Source organism: Manis javanica, chromosome 2 (assembly GCF_040802235.1).
Source record: "Manis javanica isolate MJ-LG chromosome 2, MJ_LKY, whole genome shotgun sequence".
NCBI lineage: Eukaryota > Metazoa > Chordata > Mammalia > Pholidota > Manidae > Manis > Manis javanica.
In genome coordinates, this window is record NC_133157.1 from 123,828,559 (window position 1) to 123,852,282 (window position 23,724).

A 23,724-nucleotide genomic window follows, 5' to 3' on the forward strand; every position below is an offset into this window, starting at 1 on the left:
GGCAGGCTCGCTCTGGCTCCGGGGTCATTGGTGGCTCCCCACAAGAACAGTAACCAGGAGGGAGAGTGAGCCGGCAGGCCAAGGCCTTGACTGGCATTTCCTCAGACTTACGAATTTGCAATGTGTAGGAAAGTTTTGTTTTCTCTTTTTGAATAAAAACAGACATCTTAAAGGACTGCTTAAAGGCTGACCATTTTTGTGCTGAAAAGTGCAGGACAGGAAGTGCCTTTAGGTCATCCACCAGTGGCTGGTCTTTTCTCTAGTGCAAAGGGTTTTCCCCCAACACTGCTTTTGCTCTTAGAAAAGTGGGTGATTTTGGCTGGGATGGAAAGCAGGAGCTGGGGAGGACTGTGGTCAGCAAGAGGTGGCAGGTCGACGTGTTCCTGGCAGGCCCGTGCACCCATGGTCCTCTGCTTTAAATTTAGTTTGAATTCCAGTTTTCAGAGAACACGGCAACTTGGAGCCTTGCCTCTCTTCTCTCAGCTATCTGAAAGCAGGGCTTGTCCAGCGAGCAGATTAGAAAAGGATATGGGAACTTGTTCCCCATACTTTAAAGCAGGGAAAAAGCCTTTTGTGAAGGGAAGAAACAAAACCTGTTTGGTGACTTGTCATTTCAATGAAAACATAAGCCTTTCACAGGTGAGCCTTCCCCCGCCACACCTCCCCTTCTTTCTGCCATCCACGTGGGGATCGCAGGCAGGGGCAAGAAGAAAAACAGAAGGCAAGCTCTGTACCTTCAGAGAACACGATGATTTGATGACAAACATGTAAGAACCCAAGGGAGAAGTTTAGGGGAAAAAAAGTTTATTCAACTTGTCAGGGCAATAAAATACACAGAGTAACAGTGCTTCATTCTGCCACCTCCATGAGGAAAACAGCACAGCAGTTACAGGTTTCTTGATAACAGTAAATTGTTTTCATATTTATCTTATTTCTCTTTCTTCATTCCTCTTGAACAAACATAATGAAACAATTTCTTAGATCACCTGTATGAAAAACATCTCCACTAAGTCCCCTGAAAGGTCAAATTCCTCATAGCCAGAGCTGTGGGAATTTAATAAAAAGAAGACATTTCTGATTTTTTACAAATAAAAAGGTCAACTCTAAGGTTCCCTAGGCCTCACTTGTCACCTCCATTAAGCTCTTCATATACGTGGGTTTCCAGTGGGGAGCCTATGTTGGGAGCCACCCATCTGGAAAGTGGAGTGAAGAAACTTCTGTTGTCAAAAGTCAGCTTGTGTGGTGGAGAGGCGCAGGGATTTGCTTAGGCTGAGCCCTCTGCTGTGAGATCCAGAGACATAGGAGGGACACCCTCCCCCCCCCACATCTCATGCCTTTTTTCCACAACAAGCATTATAAGAGGATGGTGTGAGCTGGGGAGAGATAAAGATCAGAATTTCTATCAGTCTTGTAAAGATAAGTATGTATACCAGGAACCAAATCTGGGAACAGAGAGGAGGAACTGGCAGAGGCTGTTTCCCTGGCAACTGCCAAGTATAACTTTGGCAGATGAGAGACTCAAATTTGGCCCTTTGTACATACCTTCCTAAAATCAAAGGAGAACTTCTTTATCCTGATTTTTAAATATTAAGATAAAGAGTCTCATGAAAATGGAGACTTATTTACAAGTATCACTTGAAAAAAAATCTGGGCTCTCAAGATTGATCTTTCCTTTTCATTACAATTTTGCTTTGAAATATGGTCTTTAAAATCCCTCTGAAGATGGCCCTTTCAGAATGCCCTATCATGCAGCTATGGCAAGAAAGCAAATGCCCCTCAGCAAGCTAGATGTTTTTGCTGATACTCACACATACAAGTTAATTAGCAGCTATAATTTGAACCATGTACAAAACATATGGCTTTAATATGGGAATTTTGGGTACAAGAAATAACCAGCATAACAATCAGTATAATAATGAATAAATAGGTAGAAGAAATTATGAATAAATAGAAGGATATAGCCATTTAAAATAATTGAGAGTAAGTACAAAATGCAAAACCGAAGTTGTTTATACTTCAGATAAGTCTCTAAATTTATTTTTCAAAAATGTAATTTTGAAACCTGATACACTAATATATAGGCAACTTGACCTTAATCATAATGAAGTCATAGGATAAGATAAAAAGAAATAATTCTCATATAAAGGATATTTAAAATGTTAGCCTTATCAAGACCCTCTATTTTTAAACACTGTGTATGGCATCTCATTTTGAAAAAAGGTAATACAGCCTTCAAGAATCTTTTAAACAAATTCAATATAAAGAGGAGTAAAATAAATGCTATCTTTAAAACCTGTAAAATCAAAGCACCTACTTAAATTAATACCATTAATAATCTATGACATTATTTCAGGAGGACCAGGGCTTGATGAGACACTACATACTGTAATTACAGGGGAAAACTTTACAATCATTGTAACTTACAGAAAATTGAATACTATGTAAAACATCCTTCACAATACATTTAAAAGTCTAAATTTAAATCATACTCAACAAGAAAGAACAAGAACAGATTCTATGACAGTGGCTAAGACAATGACAACGGGCATTGCTTCTAAGTGGAGCCCTCCCCAGGCTATTTTTAGAAGTTTAAAGACTCCAGCCTTCAAAGGTTTTGATAATAGTGCTGGTAGTTACAACTCAGCATGTAAGGTGGAGTCTGGGAGAAAACCAGTTCTTTTCATGCTGGGTAACCTAGTTTTTTCCCTTTTAACTTAATCCTGAGATCTCCTGAAACAGGGGATCTTAAGACGCTTTGGTTTCCTTCTATTTACTGCCTACCTTGGAACATGTAAAATCAAGTCGGTGATAAATTAAAATTAGGTTAAAATTAGCTGATACATTAAGTCTTTAAAATGTTCTTTACTAGAAAAGGAACTATCTTGTTTATCTGGAAGCTTATTTGGAATATTACTTTAATTGGGAACAGAACAACACATTGCTGAGGAAAAAGCACTTTGGAGATGTGTCTTTAAAAGGCTTCTAAATATTAGGAAGTAACAATTTCTGTGTCATCCATCACAATGCTGAGACAGTCCACTGTATCTACTAATAGAATAGGAAGTGCTTGCATCCTGTAATTACTTAGTAGGGTTTTAAGAAGTTTATACATATGTAATAACAAATGTGTGTGCACACATACGATACCTATATATGTATATGTTAACGTTTCTATAAACAGATGTCCATGTTTACACACGTTCTTACACGTATCTCCCAGGAACAGACCCTGTAGTCTGATGAGACTTACTTTCTTAAACTTACCACCTTTCCCAAAGTCAACCTTTCTGTCCGACTCTATAGTAAATCATATTCTAAAAGTTTCAGTTCAATTTTCAATTAAAAAAAAACTGGGCAAGCCCAATCATATCAAGAAAAAACGGGCTATTTACTCTTCAAAAACAAAAAACCAGAGAAGTATTTTAAGATGTGAAAATTTAACAAGCATTTCTTTTTGTTTCCTAAAGGAGGGGAACATCCCTTAGAGAACTGAGTGTAATAGATATAAACTGGCCTTCACTTAATGTACGCGGGACAAAGGGCTAGCTTGGAGCCTCAAGAATAACAGCCAGACCCCATCTCCTACATCCAGACAATACACGGCGTTCACGTCACAGAAACCTGTGCGACCCCAAGGTGACTGCCCGAGTCCTTGAGAGAAGCCAGACAAGGTGGGGCGGGGCTCTGACAGCCGCCGCTCCCCCGGGGACGCGCCCGCCCCCCCCAGTCCTCGCCGGGCCGCCCTCTGCGCGCACAGCGCGGGTCGCAGAGACGCGCCCGTGGCCGCGGCCCCGCCGTGTCTCGTCACGAGTTCTTCTTCAGGAGGCCGAGCTTGCGCAGGGCCTCCCTGCGGGCTTCCTCGGTGGCGCCGCGGCCCGCGAACTGGACGGTGACGCCCTGGGGCCGCACGCCCACCGCCCTGGGGAGCGAGCCCGCCCGCCTGCGCGCGTCCTGGCCGCAGTCGGGCTGCCGCGGCGCGTCCAGGCTCTTGCTGGCGTTCTGGAGCGCGAGTTTCCCCGCGGGGGCCGCTGTCGGCCGGAAGGCGACAGTTTTCCCGGCGGAGGCGAAGGCCCCGGGCTGGCTCCTCAGGGCGTCGTGGATGCTCGGGCAGCCGTTGGCCAGCGGCGGGGCCTGCTCCGTCTGCACCGCCCGGGACTGCCGCCCGCCGCTGCGCCCCTCGGCAGGCGCGGGCGCCGCCTCCCGGACCGGGGCTGGCCCGCTGGTGCCACGCGGACCCTGCTCCGCGCCGACGCTGCCCGTCTGCTCCGAGGGGCCGCCCTTCAGGGCGCGGCCTGCCAGGTCTCTCGTGGAGAGGAAAGAGACCCCGTTAATGTTGGCCAAGACGCGGGCTTTGCGCTCCTGCACGTTGACGGCCGCCTTGGAGATGGTCTTGTTGAAGTCCTTCCCCGCGCTGTTGGTCACGCTGATGTTGCTCGGGAAGCGGTGAACCTTGGGCACAGGCGGGGCCACGTGTCTGTGCCACAGGGAGTGGTCTCCCGGCCCGGGACCCCCCAGAGCCAGCGTCCTCCATTCCCCAGGCCGACCGTCCTTAGAGGGCGACGTGTGCAACAGCGCTTCGCGTCCCGCCAACTTCTCAGATATCTTCTGGGCAATGACGAGTGGGGTAGGGACCGACCGAGGCAGTTTCGGGTGCTCTGCGGGAGGAGAAGGAGGGGGCAACTCTTTCCTGGGGTGGGCTGGGGCCAGAGGCAGCGGCAGGGTCTGTGGAACCGGGGGGTCTGGCAGCGGAGGACTCTCAGCACCTTGCTTCCTGCACAAGAAGAGAGGAACGTCTTCCTTTCCAACAGACTCAGCCCCTGAAAAGTAGGGAGAATCCTCGTAAGTTACCACCTCATGTAAAAATAAAGGCAGTACATTACCTCTTCTCAGATTTTAAAAGGATCTCAGGGGGACATAATACCAATTTCCACAGTACCTCCTGTAAGCTGTAACCCTTTATCCCTGTGTCTTGGACTAGTCAAAGAGAAGGCAGGGCATGGTTCTCATTGGCACTGGGTGAGGAGTGAGTCAGTGATGGTGAGACGCTTACAAGTCAGGGATGTGAGTCAGTACCTGGGACTCAACACTGGAAAGCAAGCTTCTAAGGACCCATCATCAGGAGGTGTGGAACAGGGGGGGATAGTAACTCACCTTATCAGGGGTTTTACCAAGGGGAAACAGGCGGGAAAGTAGTGTGGCACATTACCAAACAAATCCATCAGGTCTTTCTAGGTGAAGGCTAGCTGGATGTGTCCTCTCACTGGCCTCCACGAGTCAGAAGTGGTTCCTGACAGCCAGGTGGAATTGCATGCAAGTGTCTTTGAGCCTTTACTATATCCTTAGCACATAATCAATTGCAGATCACCTAGCACTTTTCTGTACTTACATTTATACACCTGTCTCCTGCTGCAAAACTAAGCCATGTCTTATCTTTGAATCCTCAGAACCCCATCCAATGCCTGCCACCAAGTGGGCACTTAAAATTGATATGAAATTATCATGTTAGATAATTGATAGGCAAGGCGGCAACTTTCAAAAAATGTTCTCCTTGGTACACTTAAATGATCTGACACTTTTAAAGGATCAGTTGGTCCAAATTTATTTTAGTAACTCTACTTCAAAGAAGTGATAAAATGGGAAATTCATAGTAAGTTTTCTTTGAAGAGATGGCTGCTAACTAAGCTCCATATATATAATCTGTAGTATATGAAATTGTAATACACAGCCCTGCTTAAAAAGAAAACACATTTGCCCACATTGGCAAACACAGGGGAACAGAAGGAAGTGCCTGTGTGTCTTATGTGACACTAGTGAGCTTGGTCAGAGGCCTGGGACATGTGCTTTACACCTCACCTGCTGCTTCAGTCTCATCCAGAGGGCACTCGGGGCCCCCCACTGAAGGTCCTGGCTGCACTAAATCGATGACATCTTCTGGCTCAGAATGACTGTAAGTGCTCTCTTCCAGAGACCAAGGAAAGTGGCAGTGTACCCCACTGTCACACAAGACCTGTTCCTCAAAGTCATCTTCCAGGGAGTCAATTGTCTCTTCAAAAAACATAATGACATCCTTTTCCTCATGTGTGAGGTACTTCAGGCTCTCATCATCCTACACAACAGGTTTGGGGATTGGGAAAGGAAAAAAATGAAATAAATGGTGGCTTTGCTGAAAGGAAAAAAAACCCACGACAAAGTTGGGATCCATACAGAGCCCTGGAATTGTTCACACACTCTGGAGTTTCCCCTTAGGGAGAGTCTGCCTCTCGCGTTACCACCCCCGCCCTCCCCCAACTGTGCCTGTTTATGCTTCAGCATTTTACCCGCCCTACCAAAAAGGTGGAGCTGATAGAGGATCTGAGAACCTGTAGCTGGCTCTAGCTGTGGTTCCTAGCGAGTCAGAAAGCTGCTCTTCTCAGGGCTGCCTTGGCAACGCTGTTTGCAGCGTTCTGCCCTCATACTTACTTGTTTTCCCATAACAGGTACTGGGGGTGGCGGGGGGAGTCTGGCTGGTGAATGGAGTTAACTCACATATTCATCTCCTCTGTCCAGAAACCTCACTAAAACAGTAATGGGACTTACTATTTTTTTAAAGGCACAAGTCACTAAGACAAAGTAATAGGAAAAGAGATGAAAGCAACAACATTTGGGAAGTTAAATAGCAGGAAGACAGATGTCATTATCTCAGAAGATCCAAGGAAGTTGAATTTCAGTCAGCAGTTGGGGCAAGTCAGTATCAACCTGCTGAGACGGGAGCCCCCCTGAGGCTCAGGCAGTGGGGTGCTGAGCAATCCTGGAAGTGTGGCGAAGAGCAGAATGGGTTGAAAGCCTCCTGTAGAAGCAATTAAGTCACCTTGGCAGAAAACTAGATGTTTTTTTCTTGAAGAAGGTAAAAGAGATTTGAAGGGGGGACAACAAGCAGAGTTGATGAGGGGCCATATTGAACATGGGGGTTAAATGAACCAAATTGATACCTTCTGGACAGAAGATTGGAAGTCTTTTCTAGGGAGTCCGAATGAATGGTCCATGGGCCAAAAGAGGCTGACACCACAGGTTCCCCAATGAAACATCTCAGCAAGATTACAGTGAAGATCACAGTCAACAAACCCCTACATAGAATTTTTAATAAATTTCCTAACATCCTGCTCTTATATATGTGCATATATCTGATCATCACCAGGCAGTTGAGAAAACCTTTATCAAAACAAACAAAAAGAAAGCAACTTACAAACTATGCGGAATGATTCAAGTTTCAAAAAGATTATCATTAATATCCTCAGAGATAAGAGGAAATATTGAATCACTAAATAAGAATATATTATTTTTAAAAACTTGAAGACAAAAAATAGATTTTAGAAACTAAAACAATGAGAGCAGAAATAAAAAACTGAACTAAAGCCTAGAAGGTAAAGTAGAAAAAGTCCAAAAAAAATTTTTTTAATGGAAAAGAGAAGAAAATTAGAGGATAAGTGTGGGAGGGCCAATATATGAATAATGAGTGTTCCAGAAAGATAAAGCAGCACAAAGGGAAACGAATTATCAAAGTAAATGAGTAAAATAATTCAAGGTAATGTCCCTAAACAGAAGTACTTGAGTTCCTACATCGAAAGGGGCCAACAGAATAACCAAATGAATGAAAATAAAATCAACCTATGCATCATTGTGAAATTTCAGTATGTTGAAGATCAAGGTTCTGAAAGTTTCCCAGAGTGAGAAGCAGGTCATATTACAAAAAATCAGGAATCAGAGCAGCAATAGACTTCTCCTCATCAATATCAGAAACTAGAAGCCAATGCTGTGATTCTTTCAAAGTTCTAAATGAATTCAGAACTAGAATGCACAACCTAACAAATTAAGATTAGGGTAGAATAAAGATGTTTTATAGACATGTGAGGTCTAAACAACAGATCCCCCTCCTACACCCTCCCAGGAAGCTGCTGCATGGTACTGGGGGAGTACAGCTATTCCCCCAGACAGGGGAGTTAGTCAGTATCAACCTGCTGAAGACCAGAAACAGGAGCAAATAAAAGAAAGCTGAAGGGCATCCTGGCATAATGGTGACATCCACAGGATGTCAGGTGTGCGGTGAACAACCAGCCTAGTTCAGAGGAGGCCAGACGGCTCCACAGAGGGCAAAGCAAGCAAGCAAAGCCAAAGCAATTATAAACCACAGAAAAACTAAAGTCATGAGAGAAAACATGTCATGTGTGAATCGGTTTACTTATAGCAATATACACACAGACACACACACATCACTGTGTGTACACATACAGATATATTAATTGTATTAGTTATAGTAGCAAGAAAACAAGCAAAACAAGAGACAACATAGAATGTCCAATAGTGAGGGAACAGCTAAACAAATGGCACAGCACAGATGGATTATACAGACATTTTAATGGTGTTTTCAAAACAATATAATGCTAAGTAAAAAAAAATGCAGCCAGAAAAATATGGTTGTCTTGGTTTGACTTAAATATATGCCTTCTTAATATATATAAACACATACAAAAAAGTGCTGAAAGGATATATAGTAAAGTTATCTTAGTGGGGCAATATGAAGATAATTGATATGAACAAAGAAACAGGCATGAGTTAGAAGTTGCCTCTAGTGAGTAAAAAATGTGGGGAGGGGTACATGGAAGACTAATGCTTTTCATATATTTATATAAAACTGTTTGACACTCTAAACATGATTTTTGATGAAACGACAAAAAATGATAGAAGCAAGGGTGATTAAGAGCTGATCTATCTGGTGAAGGTAAAGCTTTTCATGCTGTGATCTGAGAAGTAGTTAAATGCCATCTACCCCAAAGCATCTCCTCCCAGGCTCATCACAAAGCCTGTGGTCTCCACAATTTTCGAGACCTTTCTTTGGTTTAAGGCACAGTATACATTTGTTTTTGGTATGATTAATGCAAGAATACATGCAAATTTCTCAAACTAGCCTGGCCATATTAGCTTAATCTGAAGGAAGGATGCCTTGGGGAAGGACACTATCTATACACAGGTTCAGTAAATAGATGTATAGAATATTTCTACAGAAAGATATCTAGAGCATGGGTCAGGCAAGCAGATGGAACAGAATGCTGCCAGGGAGAACCAGCCTTGTATGTCCACTGGCTATAAACCTATATACAACTGCTGAGTCATAAGGCAGGGTCTGCTTTGGTGGATATGGCCAATAGTTCTCCAAAGTGGTTGTACTGACTTACATTCCCACCAGCAGGGCTACTTGGTCTCCAGCTAGGTATGACGGGGTGTGCAGTGTCTCCTGATTTTCAATCCATTCCCAAGGTGACTTAACAGTGTTGGGCATCTTTTTTCATAATACTTAAACTAGCCATTTGGAGATCCTCTTATGAGGTGTCTATTTAAGTCTTTCACCTATTTTCTATCAAGTTGTCTTTAAAAAGATAATCTATAGGATATACCAGATACAAATCTTTTGTTGGATATATTTATTGCAAACTATCTTCCACTCACTTGGTTGCTTCTTCTCTCTCTGAATGTGGGTCCTTGGATGACTAGTTCTTCATTTTAATGTTGTACCATGTTATCAGTCTCCTTTTTCATGGGTAGAGCTTTTTGTGTCCTATTTAAGAAACCACTACCTACTCCATGGTCATGAAGATATTCACCTGTGTTTTGTTCTAGAAGCAATACTGTTCTTAACCTTCTCATTTAATGCTGCGATTCTTCTGGAACGTGTGTGTGGTGTGAGGTCAAGATTCAGTTTTCTAAATTGATACCGTTGTTCTAGCACCACTCCTTGAAGAGAAAGAATGTCCTTTCTCCACTGAAGGTCTCCTTAGTTGTTAAGTGAGTTTGACAATACACATGTCAGCCTGTTTCTGGACTTTTCTGTTTGTCTATTCATTTGTATACCAGAAAGTTTTAATTATTATAACTTTATAATAAGTCTTGGTATCTGGTAGTTTAAAACCCTTCAGTTTTGCTCTTCTAAGTTTGTGCTAGCTTTTATTGACTCTTTTTATATGAATTTTAGTATCAGCTTGTCAGCTTCTATATATGCACATATATACACACACCCGGGCTGGAACTCTGGGAGCGCACAGAAATTCCTCAAATTGAGGAGAACTGATGTTTACAATATTTTTTGAATCCACAGGTATGGTATACACTTTTATGTATTTAGATTAGTGGCTCTCAAAGTGTGGCCCTTTGACCAGAGCCGCACATGGAATTTGTAGAAATACAAATTCTCCAGCCTCATCTCAGTGTGACTGACTCAGAAACTTTAAGGGGTGAGCCTTCAATCTGCATTTCAACATAGCGTCTGCATAATACTCATGAACTAAAGGTTGACAGGCATTGATTTGGTTCTTTAATTTCTGTAAACAGAATCCTGTAGTTTCCAGTGTGAGACTTACAGTTTTCAGTTTGGATCTTCTTAGGTATCTGTTGTTTTTGACACCATTATAAATGGTGCTATTTTTAAATTCTCTAACTGTTGCTGGTATATAGAAATACAAAGTACACTGACCTTGTAATAAGTAGATTTAACTACTTTAGATTATAGTAAAACTATAATTTACTATAAGTAAATTGTCTATTTAACAATAAATTGTTACTATATATAAACTAACAGTTTATCTACAGATTCTTTTCAGTCTTCTACATATACAGTGGTGTCTGCAAATGACAGATTTTTATTTTCTCCTTTCTGTTCCTTGTACCATTCATTCAATTTTTTACTCTGCCTTTTTGTACTGTCTGGGTTTTCCAATCAGCTAAACAGAAGTGGCATCTTTCTCTTGTTCCCAAATTCAGGGAGAAAGCTTTCACTATTTCACCATTAAGTATAATGTTTGATGTATGTTTTTAAAAAATGATCTTCATCAGGTTAAGAAAGTTTTCTTCTATTCCAAGTTTGCTAAGTGTGTGTGGTTTTTTTTTGAGTTTTGTTCAATGCTTTTTCTTCATTTACTGCTGTGGTTCTCAGTGGGGGTGATTTTACCTTCTAGGGGACATTTGGCAATGTTTGGAGATAGTTTTAGTTGTCATAATTAGGTGGGTGCAACTGGTGTCTGGTGGACAGAGGCCAGGAGTGGTGCTATGCATCCTGCAATGCACAGGATGGCTCAGCACATGAAGAGTTCTCTGGCCCCAAATATCCACAGTGCTCAGGCTTAGGAGATATGATCATATACTTTTTCTCCTTTTTTCTGCTAATAAACTGAATTACAATGACTGATTTTCAAATATTAAACCAACCTTGCTTTCTTGGAATAAATCCAACTTGGTTGTGATGTTTATATCATTTTTATACATCACTGAATTTGATTTGCTAATACTTTGTTTAGAATTTCAGAATTTATTCATAAAACAGATTGGCCTATAATTTCCCTTTCATTATAATCAGGTTTTGTATACCTTTTCTTTTTAAAATTCAGCTTTTGAAACAATAGGCCCTAATGTTTTAGTTTATATTGTACCTTTTTGTTCCACCTTTTGAGTTTTGGGGGGCTTTGGGGGGGTAAGGAACAGACTGATTTTAAGAATATTCTTTCTTCAGCTGAATATACAACAGTTCCATATTAACAAGATCTCTGTAACTATATCAATTTACACATCTAGCAGTTGCATTTCCTCTAAGAACTTAAGTATTTCTCTAAAAATAGGGTCAGTATGAGGGACATTAGAAGAGTGGCAAGATACTATAAAGGAAAATGGGCACAAAGTATTCCTTATTTAACACTGCACCAAGGAAAAGGGGATTGGGTTAAGAAAAAACAAGCTCCAGTGTTGTAATATAGCAGTCTACAGAACATATGACTGAAGAATTTCCATTTTATTCTGAGAATTCCAGGATCTGGCCCTATCTACTTTTCAAATCACAGGGGTGGCAAACTTTTCTGTAAAGGGCCAGATAGTAAATATTTGGGGCTTTGCAGGCTTTATGGTAGCAACTATTCAACTTTGTCAACATAGTGTGAAAGTTATAGACAATATATTAATGAACAAGCCTTGCTTTGTTTCAATAAAACTTTATTTACAAAAACAGGTTGGGAGCCAGATTTGGTCCACAGGCTGTAGTTCACTAACTCTTGTTCTATACTCTAATTAAATCAAGTCATGTGCTATTTCCTAAGCCTGTTTCTATCTTTGCATAGCCACATCTTACCTATCCTTCATGGTCCTATTTAAATATCACCACACCTCCAGCCTACTCCCATGGCATTGACTGAATCAAACATTCAGATATTTGAGCATCTACTAACCATTGGGCGATGTAAATACAACAGTATAAATAATGTTCTTACTGTCTAGTCGACCACCTCATGAGGGCCTTAGATAAGGAAATTAGTAATTACTTTATTAGAATGTGAAAATGGTGATGGCAAGGTGACTATGGGATGTTGTGGAAACATAGCTTGGATATCAATCCACACTTTTGTGGAAGGAGGTTTGATCTGGAAATCCTTTGGTGGGGAAATGATAAACATCAGTAATCTGAAGAAGTGAGTGAGGGTCAAACAAGAAGGGACATGGGATATAGTTAGATGTGCATTCTGGAGAGACCACGTTGGCCATAGTGAGGGAAGTAGAGGGAAACAATTTAGACAAGAGGTAAAGGTCATCAAAAAAGTATATGGTGATGGAATGACGAGAAAGGGATGCGAATGAGAGATACTTAAAAAGTAGAATATCAAGTATAAAAATCAAACAAATATTCATATTTGACCTGATTGTTTATAGTTCATAATGCGTGATCAAAACCAAAAGTTTCTGTGATGACTGCCCTTGCACTGTTCACCATGTAAGAACTTATTCACTATATAAGAATTCGTTCACCATGTAAGAACTTGTTCGTTATGCTTTAGAAGATTGGAGACCGTTGAGAGTTGGGCTTGGGTTGATTAATGATTGTGCATTGAGTCCCCTATACAGAATTTTATTGTTGTTAACAACCATTTGATCAATAAATATGAGAGATGCCCTCTCAAAAAAAAAAAAAGTAGAATAGACTCCTTATATAAAATTCTGTTTTTTACTACAGTCGTTCATCACCCATGATTTTTACCCCCACAGACTTTACACTAATGGAGAGATTCTTCTCTGATGTACATCTGAACTAGCCCCAGAGCTGAGAGGCTCTGTGATAGCCAGGGGCAGTCACTGTAACCAAAATTTCAGGACCTCCTCATTATGCCCTTCTTCTCTGGCCTCTGGAGACCAGAACATGAACTTTCTAAGACATCCAATGACACAATCCATTTTGTGATTTGTCTGTATTTTTGTGAAGATTGGTGCAGTCATGTGGAAGGGGTCACAGTGTGTGGCATGAGTGTTCCGGCCTGTCTTTCCTCCGCATACCCTGGCTCTGGCCCCATCGATTCTGCACACACTGTGCCCTCCTTACTGCTGCTCCCCTGCATTCACCCTAAGATAGTTCCATTTTTGTCTTCTCTCCATGCAGGGTAGTTTAGTTCAGTGACTCAACACAAAACAACTTGCAAGTCTAAAACCATTAGGCTCTTAGCATAACAAGGGTCCCTGTAGTTAATAACTACAACATCCATGGTTGTAGGTGTGATAGGTGTGATAATGATAATAACCATAATCAAAAAGTTAATAACTACAACATTCATGGTGTAGGTAGGATGGTGTGATAATGATAATAACCATAATCTAAAAGGAGTCTTCACCACAATTATTTGTTGAAGAAAAAGTCTAAGGAAATAAATGAATGCTCTCTACCCTTTTCCTCCTACTCTGGCCTTCCCAATTCAGTGCTTTGATAGGGTTATTCACAGGTTCTTTTAGATAATCTACTTTGGTGTGGTATAACAGTCTTTTCTTGGGTGTATAGACAGAATTAAATGGGCAACTGGCTTATCACAGACCTTCAGCTTAGTCACATGACAACTTCCCACACGCAGTGAGGGGCAAAAATGAGAATGGAGGATAGAAGCCATGTCTAATCCAGCCCCAAAGCAAGAATTCCCAACATGAGATTCATTCGGAAAATAGACTCAGACAGGGAAGCTCCTCCACAACTGCTTCATGTTTCGTGACATATTGTAGGTTTCACAGCTGAAAACATGGGTCAGTCAGTCCAGCTCCCTCCCTGGACATGAGAGCTGCATTCAGGGGCAATGAAATGACTTCCCAAGGTTCTGTTTTGTAGAGGGCCCGAGACCAGAACTGGATCTATACTTGCCTTTGGTTTCATTCTACTTAATCCCCCTTCCAATCAGGCCTCGGGCACAGGTTTCATGCTCCCTACCCTGGAGCTGCGCGAGCTCCCAGTTCTCCTTCAGGGTTCTTGTATGGCACACAAATCAGTTTTCAACAGGCCGGTCAGTGGGCAGAGTCCCTGGTCCTGGAACACTCACCCTATCTGAGGTCTCTGTCCTGGGCCAGAGGCTGGAGTATGGGCTGGGAACTGGCATGTATCCCCCGGGGCCTTCACTGTGATCGGGCTGGCTGGGAGCCCTGGCTGAAGGGGCAGGTTCAGAAAAGCTGTGGGCTCAGTCTGTTACCTAATTCTCCACACAAGAAGCTGCCCTCACCATGAGCCTGGACTCTGCTCACAGCGAGGAAACAACACAGACACAGAGGAACAGATGGCAAGGCAGTGGGGCAGGGCATTCAGGGCGTGATGAGCGGCCCCTGTCAGAGATCTATTTCTCCTGTTCCCAGGGGATGTGCAGCTGCCTCTCTCAGACAGGGATGTTAGAGAGGAGACCGTGGGCCGTGGGAGGAGGCAGAGCATGAAGAGCAAGGCAGGGAGAACAGGCAGATACAGAGCCAGGAGGGAGGCGAGCGGAGCCCCAGGCTGAAGGACACTGGAGGGAGCTGGGGAGTGACTGCTAAGGGGCACCGGGTTTCTTTCAGGGCCTGAAAATGTTCCAGCCATGACAGTGGGGATGGTTGCACAACCCCGTGAATTTACTAACGACCATTGTGTGGTATACTTCAAATAGGTGCACTGTGTGGCATGTGATGTGCTCTCATCACAGTGCTGTCTTCATGAGGCAGTGGCCTGGTGGCCCACAAGGGAAGCAGGCTGCAGCTGGGGGCAGTGGGACCCTGCTTGACCTGTGGTGCTTTTGGAAGTGGCATCTGCTAACTTAGCTCCTAAAGAGCTAAGTAGACAGGGAAGGAGGATAAACAAAACGAGCAGCTTTCCTGCAAGGGAATGAGGCAAAGAACACATGTCTGTCTCTAGTATTTGGAAGGTAGTGGGCTGACAGCAGACTTAAAAAAAAATCCCCTTTCTATAAATCGTGTTTTGAATGTACCAATGTGAGCTGTGGAGTAAAGGGAGCTTGTTAAGACTACAATTCACCTGATGCTGAAAGAACTATCTAGATAACCGTAGCTCACCCATCCTATCCTGCACCCCGCTGTGCTCATTTCAGGTCATGTCCACAAGCCTCCAAGGGAAACCCATTAGAGTATATACATTTCTATCTTCATATATGTATTATGATTGTAAAGAAGTAACTTCTACTATATTTGGACAGGAAATCCAACATGCGAAGTGTAGTAAAGTAACTGCAATGCACACTGTGTACGCCTCTCATGAGGGGGACAGAGGACTGGTCTGGCTGGTATCCATCCACTCCTGCACAAAAGTAACAGAAAAAATGTCCATGTAGTTCCACAAGAGCTCTGACAAGAACATCTAGATAAGCTGGGTGACAGACTTCTATAATGAATGGTACCAAGAGTTACAGCAGTCAACCATCCTAGAGGTACCTGTGGGCGTTCAGATTTGGGACCGGAGTTTCACTTGGTGGAAATAGTGGGAAAAAAACCTTTTGTTGAACAAAAGAGTTGAGAAGGCTTAGACTATTCAAACTGAAATACCCCTACCTAAAAAACTACTGAATTAATTAAGTTTTTAGGCTTTTTTGTTTAGTTTGTTCTTTTGAACAAAGAAATTTGATTTAGCTGCAGACTAAGAGAATTGTGGCAACTCCTTGAGAGTGATTAAAACAGAACCAGCAGAACTCATGTCTGTTCTAGAACAGAAATCAAAGAAAAGATTATGAGGGCTAAAAATACTTCTTGAGATGAACCAAGATCCCTGAGTCACCAGTCTCCTCAGTAGGCAGCCTAGGGTATTTGTTTGGGAGAGTGTGATTTGATGCTCACGTTTTCTTTTTACAGACTCCAAAATGATCTCATTGACAACTGAACAAGGGTTTATTGATTTAATAATCTAAGTTGCTGAGAGAAGCCCCTGCAGCTGAAACAGAAGAGGGGCAGAGAGAAGTAAGTAAGGACCAGCCACTTCTGCAGTTCCTTCCAGAGCTTTAAGAGCTGTCCTTCTCTAGCAAGCCCATGAGAAACCCTAAGTGTACATGCATTTCCCACAGTTTCGGTAGAAGGGTTTAATTATGGTTATTTCTAACTCGTCCCTGTTGTAATTTGTCACAATGGCTAACTGAAACCTGTACTTCTGGCCAGACAGAGACAGAAACAAACTGGTGAGAGATGAGATATGTGTACAGTTTTGATTACAGATCTGAAGAATAATGGCTTCGAAGGATTACAGTTAGGCTCCTGGCTGCCTTCCACTTCTTTAAACTGGTGGGAGCATAATGAGCTCATGACTGAGCCGGAACTGTCCCGACGGCTTGGCACCATATGGCTCCCAGACCCCTCAGAGGCTTGGGTCCTTCTGTCCTAGGGCTTCATGTGGCTGTCCTGCCACTAAACTGTTGAGTTCCTAAAAAGATGAGAACTGCACTTACTCCACCATCTATCAGTTTTTGTAGGTAGTAGACATTACTAAATGCTTATTAAGTTGAGCTCTTATAAAAGGTTTGTCTTAAAATGGCCATCATGACCAGTAAGTGTTTAGTTTGATGAGCGTAAGGAGCCAGACAGAAAAGAGGACAGGTCACTGCAGATCAGCCTGCTTTTCCTTTCCACCCTCCGATTCTTTTCCTCCCCTGGAAATGATGGAGCAGCGAGTGTGTCAGATCTCCAGGACACTCCTCACACACTGCTCCAGCCGACCAGGGAGACAGCATTCTGTGCGCTGGCTTTACCAAGTCTTATCCCATGACTAAAGGGTGCGGCCAGAGACACCAGAGGCTTTGGGGAAGGAGGGGGCAAGCATGAGTTGGTGACTGCTGTCTGATCATAGACATTGTGTGACTTCAGGTCCGTGACATATGTTAGCTTAGGGCACAGGAAGGGTTCAAGACAGTTCATTGTATGTTAAATCTCCAAAACTCAGTAATGAATTTGGATATCTGTTTTTGCCTAAATTAGAGATAAAAATGAGTAAAAATTATACTTGAGGATTCAGGATGTTTCCAATTCACCCTCAAGGAAGCACTTATATGACTAAATTCCTCAAGAACTCTTGAGTACTAAGAGCTTCCCACTCTTTCCAATCAGGGAATCATGCTCTTTTCCAGAGAAAGTTCCAGGATGCCTTCAGGGCAGAACAGACTTCAGGGCCACATTCAGAATGAGGACCTAAGAACACTGCATGTGGCAGCATCTGCCCTGGCAGAGGCACTCAGGGTGTTCCAGGAGGTGTGAGTGTGTGGGAGAGACTAGCCTTCAGAGCTTACGGACAGGGGTAACCTTACACACATAGCTTCTATGTCACCTTAAAGAGCTATCATGTAGGAAAGGCTCTAAATCCTTCCTGAAATGTTTATTTTGAATCTGCATCACCTCTCAAGGTAGTTAAGTTCCAGAACTATACTAGCAACTTTGTAAGGTCATGCTGCCTTGTATTAAACTGTCCTTAAACTTCAGAGGAAAAAAGACATTCAGAAGGTATTCTCTTGGTCAAGTATTCCAGGATTTGGGCAATCTGACCTCATTACAGTGATACATTTCATTAGAAAGTGTTCAGAGGAAGAATTTCTAACAAGAAAAACAAAATACAGATATAAACCCAACCAGCCTCTATAATAATAATGTACTTAGAAGAAAAGTTTCTAAATAGCAAAGATCTCTTATATCCAGGTAACACTTCAAATAGTGTTAAAAAATGTTAGGATAGTCTCATTTAACCTCATGCATGAATGTTTTATTTTCTTTTTAAAATAACCTTTGCTTAAAAGAAATACTTCGGTAAATCAGAAGTAGATTATCTTTTTTTTAAAGGGCCTTCCTAAAGGTGCATTTAGTACCATACAATTTGAAGGCCTAATAACAGTTACTGGCTAATCCTTTATCAGACCAGGGATTAAAGGACAGCAAGTAGAGAAACTACTGTGGATGACTCTCATTCTAAAGAGATGAGTCATAAAAACATCTGATGACATAATAAAAACATGGAGCTCCTCTCCAAATTTAGACTCCTCAAAAGTAAAGTAGGAGGTTTACAATTTTTTTAAAAATTCACAAGTTTTGTGATGGTGTAGAAAGTTCACTAGTTAAAAAATCTTAGCTGCTAATATAGAAGGCTTTGTAAAAGTCAAGTATTATACACATTGTTTAGAAACCTGCCACTTAAAATTAAATGCCACATTTTCTCAGTGTACCAGGAAAATACACAACTGTGAAATAATGACAAATGACAACTAACAGTGGCTCAATGATTTCACATACAGGAAAATGCTTGCCAATAGTCACAGGTCTAGGTAGAAGGTACTAGAACAAGATTGGAATGTCCTCCATCAGGTGGTAAGAAATGGGTAGGCAACTGGGCTGTGTGGCAGAATCATGAAATCAAACACACATCATAAGAAGATAATTTGATTCTGTGTTTCGTTAATTCGTATGTTTTGTGGCTGTCACATCCACAATGGCCCACTCTTACATACAATGATGGGCCTGTGGGGGACGCACAGATTACACAGGCCATGGTATTACTCCATGATCCCACTGGGTAGAAAAGAACTGGAGAGGAAAGGCACGCTCTCATTTAAACCAAAAGGGATGTCCCACAGTAAGACTGGCAGAATTAAGAAATGTGTGAGATAGGGGTGGAAAGGGTGTTTTCCTTTTACTATCTCATCTTTAGTGGCAAAAGAACAAAATTTAGAAGACTGCTGATAAGAGAAAAAGGGAAAAGTGTGAGTAGACAAGATGATGGTGCAGGCAATGCGGAATCAGGCTCCACTTGGAAGCTGACAGGGAACCAGGAAAGAGAAGCTGGTACCAGTAAGCACAGGCTAGATGCTAGGCATTTGACCCTTTAAAAAGAATTATTATCTCATTCACCCCATTATTTTTAACCAGTGAAGAAAATAACTAATGAAGAAAGTGATTATAGGGATTTCTCAAGATGGTGGCGTGAGTAGGGCGGTGGAAATCTCCTCCCAAAACCATATAAATTTTGAAAATACAGCAAATACAACTATTCCTAAAAGAGAGACCAGAAGATACAGTACAACAGCCAGGCTACATCTACATCTGCGAGAACTCAGCACCTCATGAAAAGGGTATGAAATAAAGCCGTGACCCAGCAGGACCCAAGCACTTCCCCCACCCCAGCTCACTGGTGGGAGGAAAAGAACCAGAGTGGGGAGGGGGTGGGAGCACAGGACTGCTAAATAACCAGCCCTAGTAATATGCACCGGGAGCAGAGCACAGACACACATTGCATGGTGTACTGGATAATAGAGAAATGGAAAAGTAAAATCTGAGATGGAGACTGTAGGTGGGTCCCTACAGCCACCTCCTCTGGGACAAAAGAAAAATGGGTGCTTTAAAAGTCTTAAAGGGACAAGGGTTTAACAGGTGGACAAAATCGTCCCGGCACACTCAGCCCAGCAGGCTAGGAATCTTAAAGAATTTCAGGAGCCCTAAGCCCCTGGGTGACAACGCAGCTCTGAAGCCTGTCAACACAATAAGCAGCCTGCTGGTCATTGCCGCCCACCAGCACTGGAAACAATCTGGCTGACCCATCATTGCTGTAGACCAGTCAGGGAGCAGCCCCACCTACAGCAACCACACAGTCTTCTCCCAGCATGCAGCAAACCGGGCCAGACCCAGAGGCTGCCCCCTGTGCACAGCTGCCTGGCACAGGCAGAGGAAGCCAGTGGAAAGAACAGAAGGCACAAAGGGGCACCATTCTCGCAGGAGAACACATGCCACTCATCTGTGACCCCTGCCAGTGCCCTAGGCTATCCTAAGGACCACCCCCACACACAGCAGCTCAGGGGATTAACCAGGAGACTGCTCCCTGTGTGCAGCTAATCCAAACTGTGTGGCCAATCCAAACAGAATATTCGCATAATAGAGGTACCAGAAGAAGAAGAAGAAGAGAGAAAAAGGGATAGAAAGTCTCTTTGAAGAAATAATTGCTGAAATCTTCCCAATCTGGGAAAGGAAATAGTCTCTCAGACCATAGAAGCCCACAGATCTGCCAACCCAAGGGACCCAAGGAGGACAACACCAAAACATATAATAACTAAAATGGCAAAGATCAAAGACAAGGACGGGGTATTAAAAGCAGCCAGAGAGAGAAAAAAGATCACCTACAAAGGAAAACCCATCAAGCTATCATCAGACTTCTCAGCAGAAACCTTACAGGACAGAATAGAATGGCAAGATATCTTTAATACAATGAAAGAGAAGGGCCTTGAACCAAGAATACTGTATTCAGCAAGATTATCATTTAAATTTGAAGGAGGGATTAAACAATTCCCAGATAAAATATCTCTACAGGGTATTTTAAAGGTACAGCTCAAGATGGAAGCACCCCTAAGTCTAAATAGATGTCACCAGAGAAAATAAAATCACACCAAAGAAAGCAGACAAACCAAATACTAACAAAAGGCAAAAAATAAAATCAGCTATCCACAAAAGCAGTCAAGGGAAACACAAAAGAGTACAGAACAAAGCACTTAACATATAAAGGGTGGAGGAGGAAGAAAAAGAAGGGAGAGAAATAAATAATCATCAGACTGTGTTTATAATACCATAATAAGTGAGTTAAAGTTGGACAGACAGTAAAGAAGCTATCCTTGAACCTTTGGTGACCACGAATCTAAAGCCTGCAAAGGCAATAAGTACATCACTATCGATAATCACCTTAAATGTAGATGGACTGAATGGACAATTCAAAAGACACAGAGGAATAGAATGGATTAAAAAGCAAGACCCATCTATATGCTGCTTACAACAGCCTCAACTCAAAGACTAAAAGTGAATGGATGGAAAAAGATATTTCATGCAAACAATACGGAGAAAAAAGGTGTTGCAGTACTTGTATCAGACAAAATAGACTTCAAAACAAGAAAAGTAACAAGAGATAAAGAAGGACATTACATAATGATAAAGGGGTCAGTCCAACAATAGGACATAACTATTATAAATATCTGTGCACCCAACACAGGAGCACAGACATATGTGAAGCAAACACCAGCAGAATTAAAGGAGGAAACTGAATGCAATGCATTTGTTCTTGGAGACTTCAATACACCACTCACTCTAAAGGACAGATCAACCAGACAGAAAATAAGTAAGGACACAGAGGCACTGAACAACACACTAGAACAGATGGACCTAATAGACATCTACAGAACACTATACCCAAAAGCAGCAGGATACACATTCTTCTCAAGTGCACTTGGAACATTTTCCAGAATAGACCACATACTAAGTCACAAAAAGAGCCTCAGTAAATTGAAAAAGACTGAAATTCTACCAACCAACTTCTCAGACCACAAAGGTATAAAACTAGAAATAAATTGTACAAAGAAAGCAAAAAGGCTCCCAAACACAGGGAGGCTTAACAACATGCTCCTAAATAATCAATGGATCAATGACCAAATTAAAACAGAGATCAAGCAATATATGGAGACAAATGAAAACAACAGCAAAACGCCCCAACTTCTGTGGTACACAGCAAAGGCAGTCCTAAAAAGAAAGTAGATAGCAATCCAGGCCTATTTAAAGAAGGAAGAACCATCTCAAATGAATAGCCTAAAGTCATAATTATTGAAACTGGAAAAAGAAGAACAAATGAGACCCAAAGTCAGCAGAAGGAGGAACATAATAAAGATCAGAGAAGAAATAAATAAAATTGAGAAGAATAAAACAATAGAAAAAAAATCAATGAAACCAAGAGCTGCTTCTTTGAGAAAATAAACTAAAATATAAACCCCTAGCCAGACTTATTAAGAGAAAAAGAGAATCTAAACACATAAACAGAATCAGAAATAAGAAAGGAAAAAATCATAATGGACACCACAGAAATATAAAGAATTATTAGAGAATACTATGAAAATCTATATACTGAAAAACTGGATAACCTAAAAGAAATCGACAACTTTCTAGAAAAATACAACCTTCCAAGACTGACCAAGGAAGAAACAGAAAATCTAAACAGATCAATTACCAGCAACAAAATTGAATCAGTAATCAAAAAAACTATCCAAGAACAAAAGTCCAGGGCGAGATGGATTCACTGCTAAATTTTATCAGATATTTAGAAAAGACATAGTACCCGTTCTCTTTAAAGCTTTCCAAGAAGAGGAGGAAATACTTCCAAACTCATTCTATGAAGACAGCATCACTCTAATACCAAAACCAGGCAAAGACACCACAAAAAAAGGAAATTACAGACAAATATCCCTGATGAACATAGATGCAAAAAAACTCAACAAAATATTAGCAAACCAAAATAAAAAATACACCAAGAGGATCATACACCATGATCAAGTGGGATTCATCTCAGGAATGCAAGGATGTTACAACATTCAAAAATCCATCAACATCATCCACCACATACACAAAAAGAAGGATAAAAACCACATGATCCTTTCCATAGATGCTGAAAAAGCATTCAACAAAATTCAACACCCATTCATGGTAAAAACTCTCAACAAAATGGGTATAGAGGGCAAGTACCTCAACATAATAAAGGCCATATATGACAAACCCACAGCCAACATCATACTTAACAGCGAGAAGTTGAAAGCTTTTCACCTAAGATCGGGAACAAGACAGGGATACCCACTCTCCATGCTTTATTCAACATAGTACTGGAGGTCCTAGCCACAGAAATCAGACAAAACAAAGAAATAAAAGGCATCCAGATTAGTAAGGAAGAAGTCAAACTGTCACTATTTGCAGATGACATGATATTGTACATAAAAAACACTAAAGAATCCAGTCCAAAACTGATTCTTTGACCCATAGAACTAATGTATGAATTCAGCAAAGTTGCAGGATACAAAATTAATACACAGAAATCTGTTGTGTTCCTATACACTAATGATGTACTAGCAGAGAGAGAAATCAGGAAAACTATTCCATTCACAATTGCATCAAAAAGAATAAAATACCTAGAAATAAACCTCACCAAAGTAGTGTAAGACCTATACCCTGAAAACTACAAGACACTCTTAAGAGAAATTAAAGAGGACACTAACAAATGAAAACTTATCCCATGCTCTTGGCTAGGAAGAATTAATATTGTCAAAATGGCCATCCTGCCTAAAGCAATTTACAGATTCAATGCAAACCCTATCAAAGTACCAACGAACTGGTACCAACAGCATTCTTCAACAAACTGGAACAAATAGTTCTAAAATTCTCATGGAACCACAAAAGACCCTGAATAGCCAAAGCATTCCTGAGAATGAAGAATAAGCAGGGGGGAGATCTCACTTCCCAACTTCAAGCTCTACTACAAAGCCACAGTAATCAAGACAATTTGGTACTAGCACAAGAACAGAGCCACAGACCAGTGGAACAGAATAGAGTCCAGATATTAACCCAAACATATATGGTCAATTAATATAAGATAAAGGAGGCATGGATATACAA

At 41.7% G+C, this 23,724-nt stretch overlaps 1 protein-coding gene across 2 annotated transcripts in view; it reads right to left on the reverse strand.

The window, feature by feature from the left end:
• Nucleotides 1-787: 787 nt before the first annotated feature.
• PROSER2 (proline and serine rich 2) overlaps nt 788-23,724 on the reverse strand; it is a 45,756-nt gene continuing 22,819 nt past the window's right edge. For both annotated transcript variants that reach the window (XM_037001177.2, XM_073229319.1), the window contains exons 3-4: nt 5,854-6,106; nt 788-4,817 (exon numbers count right to left, since the gene is read on the reverse strand). In XM_037001177.2, coding sequence (XP_036857072.2) covers nt 3,805-4,817; nt 5,854-6,106 — 1,266 coding nt within the window. In that variant the 3' untranslated portion in view covers nt 788-3,804. The remainder of the gene's footprint in view (nt 4,818-5,853; nt 6,107-23,724) is intronic.